Source organism: Bufo bufo, chromosome 3 (assembly GCF_905171765.1).
Source record: "Bufo bufo chromosome 3, aBufBuf1.1, whole genome shotgun sequence".
Lineage (NCBI taxonomy): Eukaryota > Metazoa > Chordata > Amphibia > Anura > Bufonidae > Bufo > Bufo bufo.
Window position 1 is genome coordinate 219,565,227 of NC_053391.1, and position 15,173 is coordinate 219,580,399.

General features: G+C 42.0%; 1 protein-coding gene across 1 annotated transcript in view; it reads right to left on the reverse strand.

Moving 5' to 3' along the window:
• RASSF5 (Ras association domain family member 5) overlaps window positions 1-3,923 on the reverse strand; it is a 111,456-nt gene extending 107,533 nt beyond the window's left edge. Inside the window, exon 1 of the mRNA XM_040423952.1 lies at window positions 3,344-3,923. Coding sequence (XP_040279886.1) covers window positions 3,344-3,497 — 154 coding nt within the window. The 5' untranslated portion in view covers window positions 3,498-3,923. The remainder of the gene's footprint in view (window positions 1-3,343) is intronic.
• Window positions 3,924-15,173: the final 11,250 nt, after the last annotated feature.

The following is a 15,173-nucleotide window of genomic DNA, read 5'->3' on the forward strand; positions in this document are numbered from 1 at the left end:
TTACCTTTCCAGGATGATAGGCTGAACTGGATGGAGATATGTTTTTGTTTAGCCTTACAAACTATTTTACTATGAATGCTATGAGTATGAACAGGATCAGACTACTACAGGGTTTGTTTGTAGTCTGTAACCATGGCGACACATAGATCTGTTTATGAGCTCTAAAGTGAAAACAGTAGTAGGACAAGCTTTTGTTTTTTATTTTAGGTGTCTTGGGTAAATTAGTATTGTTGCAAATGTGTACATAAAGATTTTTGCTGCTATATCACATAGAGCATTAAAGGTGGTGATAAAAAAAATAAAACAATCACTTGTCTGCAGTCCCAATCTTTCCAGGCCGCTGCCCATGGACTGGAAGTGCCTTGTTCCTGTGACCACTGTGGCCAATCACTGGCTTCAGCGGGCAGTTTGAACGGCACATCATTGCTAGTGATGTACTAGTGAAGTGCCCTTCAAGCACATGTGACAGCTGAGGCCACAGATTAATCTCAGGCGATGTTTACTGGTAAACATAAAACAGGTGCAACATAGGGTGATAACATACAGATTACAGTGACATACGGTTCCAATTGGAGGCTCACCTTACGGGGTTGTGCTGACAATAGGCACACCTCTAGTGTAGACACAACAGAGGGTAAACTTGTACCACAGGATCGGTTAGTATGCAGCCATGGATGGAAATTCTTCTTATCTAGGGTGCCTGAACTCCCCAAGAAGACTGAAACTTGTCAAGAAAGAAACAAACATCCCTCAGAGCAAGGAAGCAGCCAAATATTTGGTAAGTATTGAGTATCCTCTGATGTTATTTGCAGATATTACCTATTTGGCTGGTTCCTTACGCCGAGGGATGTTTCTTTCTTGACGAGGCCAGAGATTAAGCACAGTAGTCACACGAAAAAAATCACTTCTAGTCCGGCCAGGATGGAAGTGACCGTGAACGGGGTAGTGGCACTGTAACTACGAAACTACAGACAAGTGAGCAGTTTTTTTTTATTATCCTAGCTGAACTCCTAATATGTAAGGTTCTACACTGTATTCTGTGAGAGTTATTTTTTTATATAGCACAGTTTGCTATATTACTATATGCAAGGTGCCTTGCCTAAAGACTTTTCTTCTCACACAGCACACTGTTGGAACACTGAACAAGCATGGTATCCTGGAAGATTTGAGCTCAGCAGCCTGCAGAATACTGAATGCAACTCTTGGCTGTATGACATTTCATACATGGACATGTGACCATGCGTAGCCAGTTGATGGTTGCAGTGGTGATGTGTCCCCTGTAGTGATGTCATCGCTGCGGCTAACAATTGGCTACTACAGTCATGTGTTCATGAATGAAACTTTACACGATATCTTCTTACAAATAGGTTCAAGCAAGTCTTAGCCATGCTTCATGGCAGTATATTATTAACAGCACACAACTGCACATAGATATTGTATTCAGTTAGAATGAATACGTCCCTTCTCTTACTCAGATTTCAAAGAGTTAATTTCTGTGTGAGAGGAATCTATTGCTGCTTCAGTATCTGGCATCGCTTACCCTATATAAATGTTTTCCATCTATATGGCTGGCACGTTGCCATAGTAACAGTGGGCATAAAAGCCTTTCCAGAAGCGCCCAAGATTCCCTTCTGCAATGATGGCAGTGTTGCTGAGTTACTATGGCAACACCAATGCATCACTGCAAATGAAATCAGACTGTTTAAATGTTCTATTAATATATGACAAATTCTATATTAAAAAGCTAATGAGACGATGAAGAGCAGAGGTTGTTATGAAGACTGCCAACAGGGTGACGGGACCAAAAGAAGGAAAAAGGGGTTCTGTATCTTTAAATTGTTTCACAGTCTGATTCATCGATCCTCAGTTCTGTCTTCTTACAAGTTTCTCCATCTGTAACTGAGCCCTACACAAGAGCTTGTGACCTTTCTTCTGGTGTTACACAAGTCATTGATTATCCCAACTACTTAGAAGCTGCTGGGAGTGTTACTGAATTGCTGTGGTCACTGGCTTCATTTATAACCCTTTCACTGCAGTGGATCTATGTGATAGAGACAGACTATAGCGTGGAGCTCTTGGTCCAAGGTGACAACCTTGACTGTTCTGTGTGTGGTCACATCATGCTGGATTGGATCTAAATACAATATAACAATCAATTGCAGTGTATAACATGATAATATCAAATCACAATCAGCATGATACATCATTTTCAGCTCCAACATATATTTCTTCTGTGGCATTGGGAGCCAAAGACCGAATGTAGCATAGCCCATCCAGCTGCTATGAGGCCTGTGGACCCAACTCAGGCTAGTCCTATCTCCATTTCCTATAAGTTGTCTGTACTTGCGCAGTGCAGACACTCCTGGGATGTTTAGGTGGAATGGAAACAACCAGTACCCCAGGATGTTGGCTAAAGCAATACCAATAAGGCAAGGGAGAGAACAGGCGGACATTTATTGAATGGGTCTTCCTAAGCTACTACTTATAGGGTAGCACAGTACAAACAGCACAAGAGACAACTAAGGTAAAAAAAAATAATAAAAGACCTCAAAAAGTTTATCCAACCATGCAAGCATTAGAGATGATTTACATGGTAGGGTATGTTTTTCTAGAAATATAGAATACGTTTGGGTGAATTTAGAGCTCATTATTTAAAGATGGCTTCTACTCCATTGTATTGATGTGGAGGTGATGCCTCTTTTATTTGTCTGTACATAAATTCTACAACTGACTTCAGATCAAACCATTTGATCAAGAAAAATTCATTTGTTTTCACCTGGATCACCAACTGGAAGTTTAGACAAAAATCCAGAAAATATCTACATCCATGATTCCAACCTTACTCACATATTTTAAGTTTTGAGAGCCTACATAAACATTTACTTGCATATCATGTGTAAGTCAACACCATGTTTCAGGTACACATGCTAGAATCAATATCGTAGAAAGCCAATTAACCTTAAGATGCCCAATATTCGAATGTAAACTCATAGTTGGAAATTTAATTTAGTGAAGAATACAGAATGGTAGGTAGGCTTTCCTGCACCATGGGCACATATTCAGATCATTGTCCTAGCGAAGTACCGTGGTCAAGACGGTTGCGGGTGCACCCCCATCCTCCCCTCAAACACCTGGGGAACATTCCCAACTATGCCCCTGAGAGGTTATAGTAGGCTTGCACCATAATGTGGACTTGGTCTTTTAAAACTATTTTTGAAACTGAAAACTCTAAGGCAACTTTACCTAAATTGTAGCATAAGGCATGCGGACACCAAGTGAAGCAATATACTCAGTTACAACCACAGGACCTGATGCCTCATAACTCCATACATAACAGACATACCTCTGACTATGAGTAGCTCATGGCTGGGTGTTGGGAGAAGCTGAAAGCCTTCTGACCATGACTTTGACTTTGGGAAGTGCCGGAAAAGGCTCCGGATTTTCTTTGTCACAACTCCAAAACATGCCGTCGTGGTCTCCGTCCTCCGGTGTGCCATTCCCGTTTTCAGTCTTGCGCATTGAGGTCGAACTCCACACAAATACCGAGAAAAGCAGACGATCTTTCTCTGCACATCACCATTATGATGCCCTAATGGAAGAATCAATTGGCAGCTCTGGCAGTTCACAAAAACAGCGAGACAATTAGCAGGAAGTATTTTCCAAAGAAAGTAGAGGGTGATGATTACAGCAGAGAACACGAAAAGCCTTCATACAGATGCTGTCCATCACACTACAGGACTGCGCTGCAGAGGAACATTTTTGATGAAGGAGTTTTGTTACTCCCTGTCGCCACAGTGAATAGGTAAATAGGAATGAAATTCAGGCTGACTACAGCTTCTGGGCTGCACTGGCTTATAGACAGATTTCTCAGCCAAGATTCGTATCCGTCTGTCTTCTCTGTAGCAGCTCTTGGGAAAAAAAATAACTTTCTATTTCTGTAAGATAAGATAAAAAGCTGGAGTGGCTGAGACTGTAACCTAAAACCCTGCCGTGTTACACAGGGACCAATGTGCTGACTCTCCTCTCCCCTTTTCCCTCTGTCAGATATCTTCAGTTTCTCAATCAGTTCAATCCTCTAACCCTTTAGCAACATAATGAGCCAGTAAGTCACATATTGCGCCACCTACAGCACCAGTAAAAGTTTTCCGGCAACACGTACACGTAATATTAAACGATTTTTATATTTGAGCCTCCTTGCCGACTTCCTTTAAATATAGAAATAAAAAAGGACTGGCACTTAAATTATAATAAAATATTGTATCAGTGATCAGAGGATTGATTAGCCCATTGGATATCACAGTGGCATGGTGATGGTGGCGCGAGGGAGTGTCCCAATAATCATCCCATGTAAATGGGCCTTATTACAATTGCTCCTGGAGTTTTATTTGAATATAATAAAATATCACTTTTCTCAGCAATGCAGGCACATATGAACATGGGACCAACACAGATGCCTTCAGCGGCCAAGCGCACATGCAAAATGTCAGCCACAAATCTGCTGACAGATGCCCTTTAAAGTGATCCTCCATGCGTCCCCGTACTAAGGCTAGTGGTGGTCTTGACCACAATGCAAACCACACAATTGACCCTTAACAGGCGAGAAAGAGTGCTGCATCTTTCCACTGTTCATGCTTGTAGGCCTTAGTCTCGGGGCGGGCAGATGTGATGACATCATGACGTGTAGTGACACGATGAAGTTGATGCGCCGCCTGCGCCAGGACACATGCAATGCATCGTAGATGGTGACATGAAGGGGGACTAAGGAGAGTACTTTTTTTTCTTTCAAGACTTCAGTATAGAGGGGAGGGCATTATAAATAAAGGGGGCACTTATGAGGACATACTTAGGACAGACCAGAGAGGAGGACATTATAAATAAAGGGGCACAACTAATTTAAACATTATAAAAAGGGCACTGCTGAGGGACATTAATAATACAGGGAGCAGTAATGAGAGAGAGCATTATAAATGCAGAGGGCACTGCTTGGAGACATTAAACATACTGAAGACACTACAGGGGGGCAACTATAAATACCTGGGGGCATTAAATATTGGTGGCACTACTGAGGGCCTTATAAATACTGGGGGCACTACGGGGGGCATTATAACTGCATTATTACTACTGGGGTTCTGTGGAGAGATTATTTTTGGGCACTGTCACAGGGTTCCGAAGGTGCACTCGGTCCCCCATTACCCGCAGACCTGTTGCTTAGCTTTGGGAATGAGGATCTGTGTTTGACCTCATTCCCAGGGCGCGGCTTTACTGCTGGGTGGCTCCCTGCTCCTAAGTCTGCCTTGAGCGCCGAGCTGATCACTCGGTGCTCAACTGGTTGGTCTGTCGGTCATGTGACGCTGGCCACGTCACATGACCCTCACTCCCCACTATAAATACAGGCAGCCTGCTAGCCACAGGTTGCCTGTTAATTTCTAGGTTCCTGGCTATTTGTTGGACTACTGAATACTCACCTGATTCCGTTCCCTGACGATCCTTTGCCTGCTCCTCCTGTACTGCGTATCCGTCCTGGTATTGTGACCTCGGCTCCCACCTGACTACTCTCTTAGGACTCCTCTTGTACTTCTCTACTCTCCTGGTATTTGACCCCGGCTTCTCTTGACCATTCTTTGCTTAACCCTTTGTACTGCGTAGCTCTCTTGGTTCTGACCCGGTCCGTTCATGTTCCGTATTTTGTCCTGTCTGTCTTCCCTGCACGTATCCTAAGTTAGGGACTGTCGTCCAGTTGTCCCCTGTCATCAGGACTCGTGAGGCAAGTAGGCAGGGCCAGGGGTGAGGGTGGAGCGCAGTGGTCACTATCCTTCCCCCTGTGTGTGTGTGGACGTGACCGTTACAGGCACAATATGGAGGGCATTGCTACTAATGGTGGCACTTTTGGAGAGCATTATTACTATTGAGGGCACTGTAGGGGGCACTATCACTAGTGAGGGCAATCTGGGATAGAATTATTTCTATTGATGGGACTTTTGGGAGCACTTTGGGCACTATCTGTATGACACTGTTATTTCTGCAGTATAGTAGTTGGTGACATTAGAGGGCACAGTGGCCACAGTATTGGGGTAGGAGCAGGATAGCACTATTAGGGAACTAGGAGTGAGAGAATGATGCAAAAGTGAGGAATCTAAGATGAGATACCGACCTGTATATAGTAGCTCCAGGGGTTGGAGCTATACTGGTCGGTATCTTATTTCTATACTCCCTTATGGGCTATGTTTAGATTCTGTATTGTTTGATTACATTGTAATTTGCACTTTAAAGTTGCCTCTTATTTTTTTGCCCACTATGGTCCTCCATTGCTACCTTTGTTTCAATATTGCCCTAAGCACTTTACTTATTTTGTGTGGAGAGATAGGTTTTTCTGTATATGTATGCCGCAGCAATATGATCAATTTTAGACTATTTAATATGTACTAATAAAGTTTTCTACTATTTTTGGAATCTATACTGACTGTGTTGGTATCTGTTATTTAATTAGGGTTTGCTATTTGTTCGTAACCATACACAGGTTTACATTTGTGTGGGGCCATCAAAGGTTTTTGGGGGGGACTTTAAGCAGACTGTAGACACATGCCATGTTAACCATGGGGCTTTCTCCTTCTTACCCTTACTCCTTCTTTCTTTACTTCTTCTTATTCTGCATCCTCTTGACCTGTACTCTTCCCACTCTGCCCACTGCTGTGTCCATCTGGTGGAAGCAGAAGCTTCCTATCCATGCCTTGATTTAACTACTCTGATCATTCCTGCCTTCCACTCTGGGTGCCTACTGATCATAAAGTTGGCCACGGAGCAGTGCCATCTGGGATTCCCCCACCTTGTTTGCCAACCACCCACTGTACTTGGAGTACAGATGAGCCCCCCCTTCAGAATGTTCTGGAGATGTTTTCCTGTCTACTACACAGGCCTATATTAGCTTGTCGCTAATGGTGGAGCAGGGAGCCAATGGCTCCCTGTTCCACCATAGTTTAAAGCTGTGTCCACATCCAGAAGATGCAAACTCGCTGCCAAGCTGCACCATTTTCCTTATGATTAAAGGAGCTCTCTGACTCTTTACATGGCAGTCTCTAACATCATATAAGGCATACAGTTCACATTAAGAGCTAAAATAAAGACTGGTAGGTTCCCCAAGATTATATTTAGAAACGCATATACTGCTACTGACCTCACCTGCTTTGTGCGTCCGTGGGCAGTCGCAGCTTGTGCCATGTATGGCTGCTAGGCAACCTAACGCTTCTTCCGCTCCAGTGATCTTGTTGGATCTGACTGCTCTGCTTTGTGAAAAGCAGTTTTTGGATTTGTTTTACAGAAGCAACATAGACATTGATTTCTGTGGGAGAGTTTTGTGTGCATGCTCTGCGATCTATGCAGAGGTCACTGTAGAGAGTAGGTAAGCTGAGATCATCACCTGTTGTGAATGGTGGAGCCTATGTTATCCATAGACAGGTGTTACCTTACCTTGCCCATGATGACTGCTGAGAAGTGATCTCTACAGAATTAGAAATGTAATCCTATTATGAGGCTTAGTGGTTCAGGATAATGTTTTAATATAGACAATGGAAATTAGAAAAAAAGCACCAATTAAAAAATATTTACAACAAAAGGAAATTTCCCACAATACATTACCTTTAAGTATCATGTATGGTGTTTTCATATGGAGAGGGGGATGAGGTTGTAGTGGGAACATTCCTCATGTATGCCATGGAGGGTGACCCTAAGCTGCTATGCTTGCCACCATGGTATCTACATCTTTGCTTAGAAGGTTTATTTCATACTTTTACATCCAGCAGAATACTTGTGCTTTTAGAAGTCATTTTTTACAAGGTATTATGCAGAAAACAAACCATTTTTTTGTTGTTATGGAAAAAGTGACTTAGTCAGTTGCATTAGGAATATGATTTACCATTAGTAATGACACAGCGCCATCCAGTTATGGATGCCAGTAATTACCACAGTCCTAATCACAAAATGGTTTATAGTAAAAAAAAATACTCACAAAACTTAACAGTTGTTCCAAACAGACATATACATTTGCAATTTTCCCATTATACATTTGATTAAAATATGGAATTTAGAAAGGCTTCCTGTTCCATCATGTCATATATGTTACATGACTAGTAAATATCTGAACCCTACATAAAAAGTTACATAGTTTATGATATTGTATTGACCCAGAGTGCCATTTCCACTCCGCACCCCACTACTGTCTTCTATGGGCTAACACAGTGTCATCTTATGCATATATTTTAGTCCACTACAATGTGCATTGCTATTTCTATGCAACTGTTATTGCTCGTGTAATGTACCTGTTTCACCAGAAGGTGGCAGCAAGCATGGCAGAGCCACATTTGCAGTGGATGGAACCTTCTTTCCATTCTCTTCTCTCCATCTAAGGAGTTTAGTTAGTTAGAAGTCAGTGGAGAGTACCCCCTGCTTGGGGAAGGAAGCATGTCCACATCCCTGCTGGACATGTCCTGCCTAAGCCAGCTAGAGCACCTTCAGCCCTGCTGGACACAGAGGCCAAAGCCTGAAGCCAGGAGGTATAGATTCCCTGGTATTAATCTAAAGACAGACTACAGAGAGAAGTTGCAGCATAAAGAAAGAAGCAAAGTTATACAGTAAGCTTGTCAGCACAGCAGAGCCAGAGAGCAACAGATGTAGCAGGGTTTAGTTTGTTTGCCTTCCAGAGCTAATGCTAACGCCTGCTGGGAACCAAGACAAAGCCTGAAACTGTTGGAGAAACGTTTATTCAAGTAAAGCTGTTACTGAACTTCTTCACAAGGTCTGGACTCAATTTATTTCTCCATCCTCTAATTCAACTACCCTCTATTTGTCTGCTTCAGACGACAACGCCTGGGGTTCCAGCGTATCCAAGTAGGAGCACTGTGACACATGCACAAAACATTAAGGGACATTATAGGCTATAGTGGCGTAAAATATGTCGGTAAAACGATACGCGAGCTTAGACGGCGGATTGGGGAACACGTATCAGATATTAACAACTCTCAAGATACTCCTATCGCTCGTCATGTGGATGAGTTCCACAGTGGCCAGGCTTTAGTCATTAAATTTCAGGGCATTGATATGGTCAAGAGAACTCCGCGAGGAGGAGATTTAGATCGTATCCTCCTACAAAAGGAGGCTAAATAGATCTTTAGACTGGGGACCACTAAACCCAATGGGTTAAATGATGCAATTTCCTTTGTCCCATTTTTATAATAGTTCTGGGCTCCATTGTGGTTTACTGTGATCATTCTTTGTCCTCCTGTGAATAGTATGCTATGGTTACTCCTGTTTAGACCTTTTTCACAAATAGTCATTGTGATTTGTATTAGTTATAGTGGATGTTGTACTATTTTACTTATTTATTCACTGTGGACATACTGTACCAGTGGAGTTGTAATCCGCTATTTTTTGGGACAAGTATATATGCATATTTATTCATTTTGAACTTGATGAGTGATATATGCAATCCTATAGGGCTAATTGTCCAATACATATATGTCACCTCAGGTCATATGTGGCTATTTGTTTTATACATCTACCCTCTTAATAGTGCTGTACCTATTTACTGATTATTTTGTGATCACCGTTTTGCAAATTATACATTGCCACCTCGTCATATATATAAAGTCGCCGTTGATCTTCCCGTTTATATTTTTACCTTGCAGCGCTTGTGCGCTGACCCCCTGGACACATCCTTATTCCTCCGTTGTTGTCAGTCAACCAGCCCATCATGCATACCCTTGCGGTGGATTGGCTGCCGGCAGGAGGTGTGTCCAGGGGGCGGGATACTGCCCCTTTAAATCACGGTGTTGGCGTGGCCGCTCTGCGGCCATTACAATGCCGAGACTTTGTTTGTTAAAAACAGTGCACCGAGATCTACACTAGGACTCGGCGGCACTCTATAATTAGCCTCATATTATTCGCCGTTTCCCACACTAGGGTATCGGCTCAGGCAGGCGAATGTGTTATAGATACGCTGGCTCCTGAAGAAATGCACTGATGAAGTGCATGGAAACGCGTTGAGCCGTAGTTCAACACATACGGGCGGGTTGTTTGCTGCATATACTCCGACGGCAACAGCTCCGAGCCGTAGCTCAGTTCGCACGGGTGGGCGGTTTGCTGCATGCGCCTTGGCAGCAATAGCCTCTCACCTGTGATTATACACTTCCACATCGGAGATAGGTATTGGGAGGCACGGTATTACATACTACTGCTCCTCATACTATCCCTTACTGCCCAGCGATACCACTGTCTCTGGTTAGTGGTAGATGTGCGCTGTATGTGGTAGGGTCCTGATGGTTATATAGGTCATCCACACTTTGACCAACTCAGTGACCATACCATTTTGTCCATAGTCCGTCTGCATAGGTTACCACTGAGTGACATTCCCCATGAATCTCAATAGACCACAAATGGTTTCTATGCAGTGGATTTATATATATTTTTTAACATATTAGTCCGTCTATCCGCTAACTACTATACAGTGATCCTCCAATTAACCCTGGTCTGGTTGGTTCCTGAATAACAATATTTTGGTTGTACTAGCTGGTTAGACGGATTTGTTACTATGTCTCATGATTAATGTAGGCATTCACCCCCATCCCTGTAGCACTAATAAACCTTTTATTATTTTTGCCCTTTTAACGTCCCTCTTCAATATTTGTTCTGTTTGATTACTAGGGACGTATACTTTCATACATAGTTTTATTATATATTTTTGGACATTATAGGCTACCCTACACCACTCTGGCATTCCTACACCTGGGTACCATCTACCACAGTATCACTAAAAAGGGGCCCTGTGCCCTTGTTGCTTCACTGCAAATGGCGTCACGAAAAACATTTACTTTAAGGGACCCCTGGCTGTTGCCGTGCGTCGCAATATGAAACATAAAATCTATGATTTTGTCATATGAAAATCTAGTATGGCCATAATATAGGTTTAAAAAAGTAGAAAAAGCAAAATACAGCAAATAATGTTTAAAATGGTCTGTAAACATGTAGCTGTTAGATAGAGTGCGATTCAAATGCCAAACTACTTATGCACGTAGGCTTCGGCAGTGTAAGTCCAGCCATGATTATAGTTGTGATACTGTAACTTTATAAAACATTTCATAGTAATTATTTCTCATATATAGAGATCAATTTTACATTTACTATCAAAATTGATCCACAGAAACATCAACGGCAGCTGCTATGGGATCCGTAGAAAGAGAAAAACCACCACAGTTTGGCCTTATCCATCTTTGCCAAATTTGAGTTTGCAACCGTCAGCTTTCATTAGGGCTGCCACCCTTTCAAGACTATAAACACTCCCTGCCTTATCCTTATTACACATGATTTTAAGATAAAATGCCATATTTTTTAGACTATAAAAAGTACTGAAAATAAGACAACAGAAAATGAGGCGGAAAAAATGTAAACGTTCTTTGCGGTCTATGGTAGTATAAGGGATAATGCTATCATCTTTGATATTATAGGGTAGTCGAGGGGTTAATTGCAGCTTTCCTGGTGGTCTAGGATAATAATGGTGTGATGGAGGGTTTTTTGCCACTCTTCTTTATGGTCAGGCAGAAATGAAGCTAATACTGTATTTGATTCCCTGGTAGAGTAAGTGGATGGGTTAATGCCTTCCTTGGTGATCTAGGGTAGAAGGAACAATGGCTAAAGTTGGTGGTCTAGTGGTTGTTTTACCTCTTCAGGGTCCAATGATGTATCCATTCCTGTAGTGTCAAGCACAGAACAGCCACACAGTATTCTCTATTATCAGGCGGAATGCTTTGTGACCAATCAGATCATAAAAGTGGATGTCCAAGCTAAGTGATTATTTTCCCAGGAACAGTAAATGTAATAATAAAGCAAGCTGTACTTACCTCTTTTCTCCCCTGCCACTTCTGTGCTGGTGTTTGTTCTCCTGGCTGCAGTGGTGACATCAGTACACATCATTTCACTGCTGCAGCCAGTCACTATCGTCAGGATCCAAAAAATGATCAGGGCTCACTGGTCATATTTATTGAGCGATAAAGTAATAGGACACCTCTTACCACATGCACCAAAAATAACTTTCACTAAAGCCCCCAACTTGGGCCTCAAGGTAGCTCCATCAGTACCAAACAAAATTCATAAAGATAAAACCCTAATTTCTTTCATGAAGATGAAAGGATTTTATAAATGTGGAAGATGTATAGGATGTAAACTCAACAAATTACCACGGAAAACCCTGGAGGTCCGGTCAACCCAAAATAATTATATATGGACAATTGACGATTGCATCTCTTGCAATACATTAGGGGTTATCTATATGATTCAATGCCCCTGTAATCGTCAATATATAGGCCGGACGAAACGACCCTTAAAAACAAGAATTAGGGAACACATTTCCAATATTAAAAAAGGGTATGACAAACATTCATTGTCTAAACATTATAAAGATATGCACAATAGAAATCCAGGTAATTTAAAATTTGTTGGATTAGAGAAGATTAATCAACATTGGAGAGGAGGTGACTACATTCAAAGAATGTCCAGGGCAGAGTCTAGACAGATATACGAGTTCGGATCCTTATTACCATTTGGACTGAACTCTGACATGGAGCTGTTTGGTTTTATATAAGGTTTCGGTCCCAGGACCCCTACCCATTCCGACCTTCTCCATGTCTAATAAGCAACTCTGCAAGCCATCTGTACTTATCTTATTGTATCCTGATACTATATTTTTAATTAGAATATGCTACATTACCATTTTTTACATTGTTATATTTTATGATATTTTATGATTTTTATAACTTATTATATTCTTTTATGAGTTTTAAAGTCCATGCAGAAATGTTTCGCAACTAATAGAATAAGAATTAGATAAAAACACATCAACCTGAAAAAAAAACGCAAGAAAAACGCAATAGAACCGCATCATGGCGAAAATTAGCAATTGACACTCTGATTCTGGATTACACAACCAGGACTTATAGAACATCTTACAAGCGTTTAAAAGGAGGAGGTTAGGAGTGCCCGATATCACCACTGAGGAAGGGATTGGAATCATCCCGAAACGCGTCTGGGCTATCAGACACTCTGCTGGAACCTCCGTAGAGAAGACTTTTTGCATGGCCATGCTATAAAGATAAAGGATTAAAGATTGCTACCTTGTGACAATTGAACTGCCCTTAATACAGTGAGTACAGAGATCGGACGGAAGTCCCACTCGGAGTACCGCGAGATTTGGGCCGGATTGCCAGAGCCTGCAAGCTGTGAGGACGGAACGGCGTCTCCAGCTGAGCTCTTACAACATATCAAGGAAGAGACCGTGCAACACGACATCAAAGGAGGTAAGACTCCTCACTCCCCAGAAAGGATTATCCTCTATACAGAGGTGAGAGCCAAGCAGACATTATAGACTGTCTATACGAGTGTATTACACAATAGGCTGAGTACAGATAACTGTTGAAGTATCTGTTGCGGTTGATTGCGGACTTACTGCTGAATTCTCAATCTCTACAGGAAGGATTGCAAATGCATTAATGGGCACGACTGTGCACTGCACGGCTCAATCAGGTGTCCTCCTTTTTTCATTTTTGGCCATCAGGACATTGTTACTTTCAAGACATTGTCGTTTTATTAACACCTGTTCACTAGCTATTTTATATATTTTTATATATTTTTCACAATCGTTCACCATTGCATTGTCACTTTATTTATATGATCATTTCATTCACCAGGATACCGTTCGAGCACTATATATGCATTATTATATTGCGACATCTTAATTAGTGGTTCATATATGGTCGACCATTATTTTATATATATCATATGGTACTAATATTTTATTGTATTGCATTTTATTTATCATTTTGGAATTATATCGTTTTTGAATAATATTATTTGACATTTTATCATTAAACCTGAGTATTTGCCATAGAGTGAGTGCTCGCTCCCTTACTTTTACATTTATCCATTGCATTGAGGTGGGGCGTCCTCAAATTTGAGTTTGTAGCACCGTACCACCCACTATCAGTAGTGAGCCACTTCATTCAATTAACCAATTCACTATCGTCAGCAGCCACGTGCCGTACAATGCTGAGTCCAGTCATTGGCTGCATGATAACGTGGTGTGTACAGAACATCACTTCTGCAGCCAGGAAGACATGTTAGCGCTGCAGGACCACAATGCTGGTGGAGATTAGTGTTGAGCAAAGCAAAGCATTCGAAACAGAATTCGGTCTGAAGTTTAGGAAAACTTTGATTTGCAACAAAGCTGAATTTCCCTGCACTTAGTGGTAACGAATCCGTTTTTTCTAAAATGGCAGCTGCACATGTTACATAGTGAAAGTAAGAAGCCCTGGAATGCGGGATCACCCATAAAGCTGTGCAGCCAGCCAATCCGCAGGTAGCCATCCCCTGTGATGTCTCAGCCCTATAAAAGCCTCATCCCACGCGGTCTCTGCCAATTTCCTGTGAGCTGAGCATAGGGAGAGACATGGTGAGCACTCATGCGCTAGGGACAGTTTTGCTGCAATAATCCAGTGGCCATGTTTGATCCCTCCACCATGTTCAGCATCTGGTTTTAACCCTAATAATTTTAAAAGCAAAATACAATTAGGTTCATAGTAGGGAGGGATCCCAGACCTTATGGAGGGATCCACATGGGATTATGGTCATCCCTGTTGTGTATCCTTCAATTTTATTGCTTTAAGGAAGGTTTTCCCGACTAAATTCTGTGAACCATCTCTGGTACCATCACACAGGAGGACAGGGGCTGCTGCATACGTGCTCCGGCTCCCCCAATCCCCGCCGAGGGGAGCAGGAGCACACACGGATGACTATGGCAGTCAGTCATAGACATTAGTGCCAGGTGACTGCTCTTTAAAAAAGCAGCCACCCAGCGGCCATGGCGCCCGCTGCATGTGCAGGTGGTGAGTTCATCTTTGTTTGTTTTTTATCACATTTACTGCTCCTGGGAAAATTTCACCTGGACAACCTCTTTAAGAGGGTTTTCAGGTAATAATCGACTTGTGTGTGTAGAGGGCGGCTGAGTTCTTTTCACCAATTTTATCATTCTAAAAACTCTTATAGTCCAGAAAATATAATTCATATTATTTAGTAGGCAAATTATCTGGAAATCCGAAAACATTGATAACAAGCATTGTGATCAACAAATAACACAG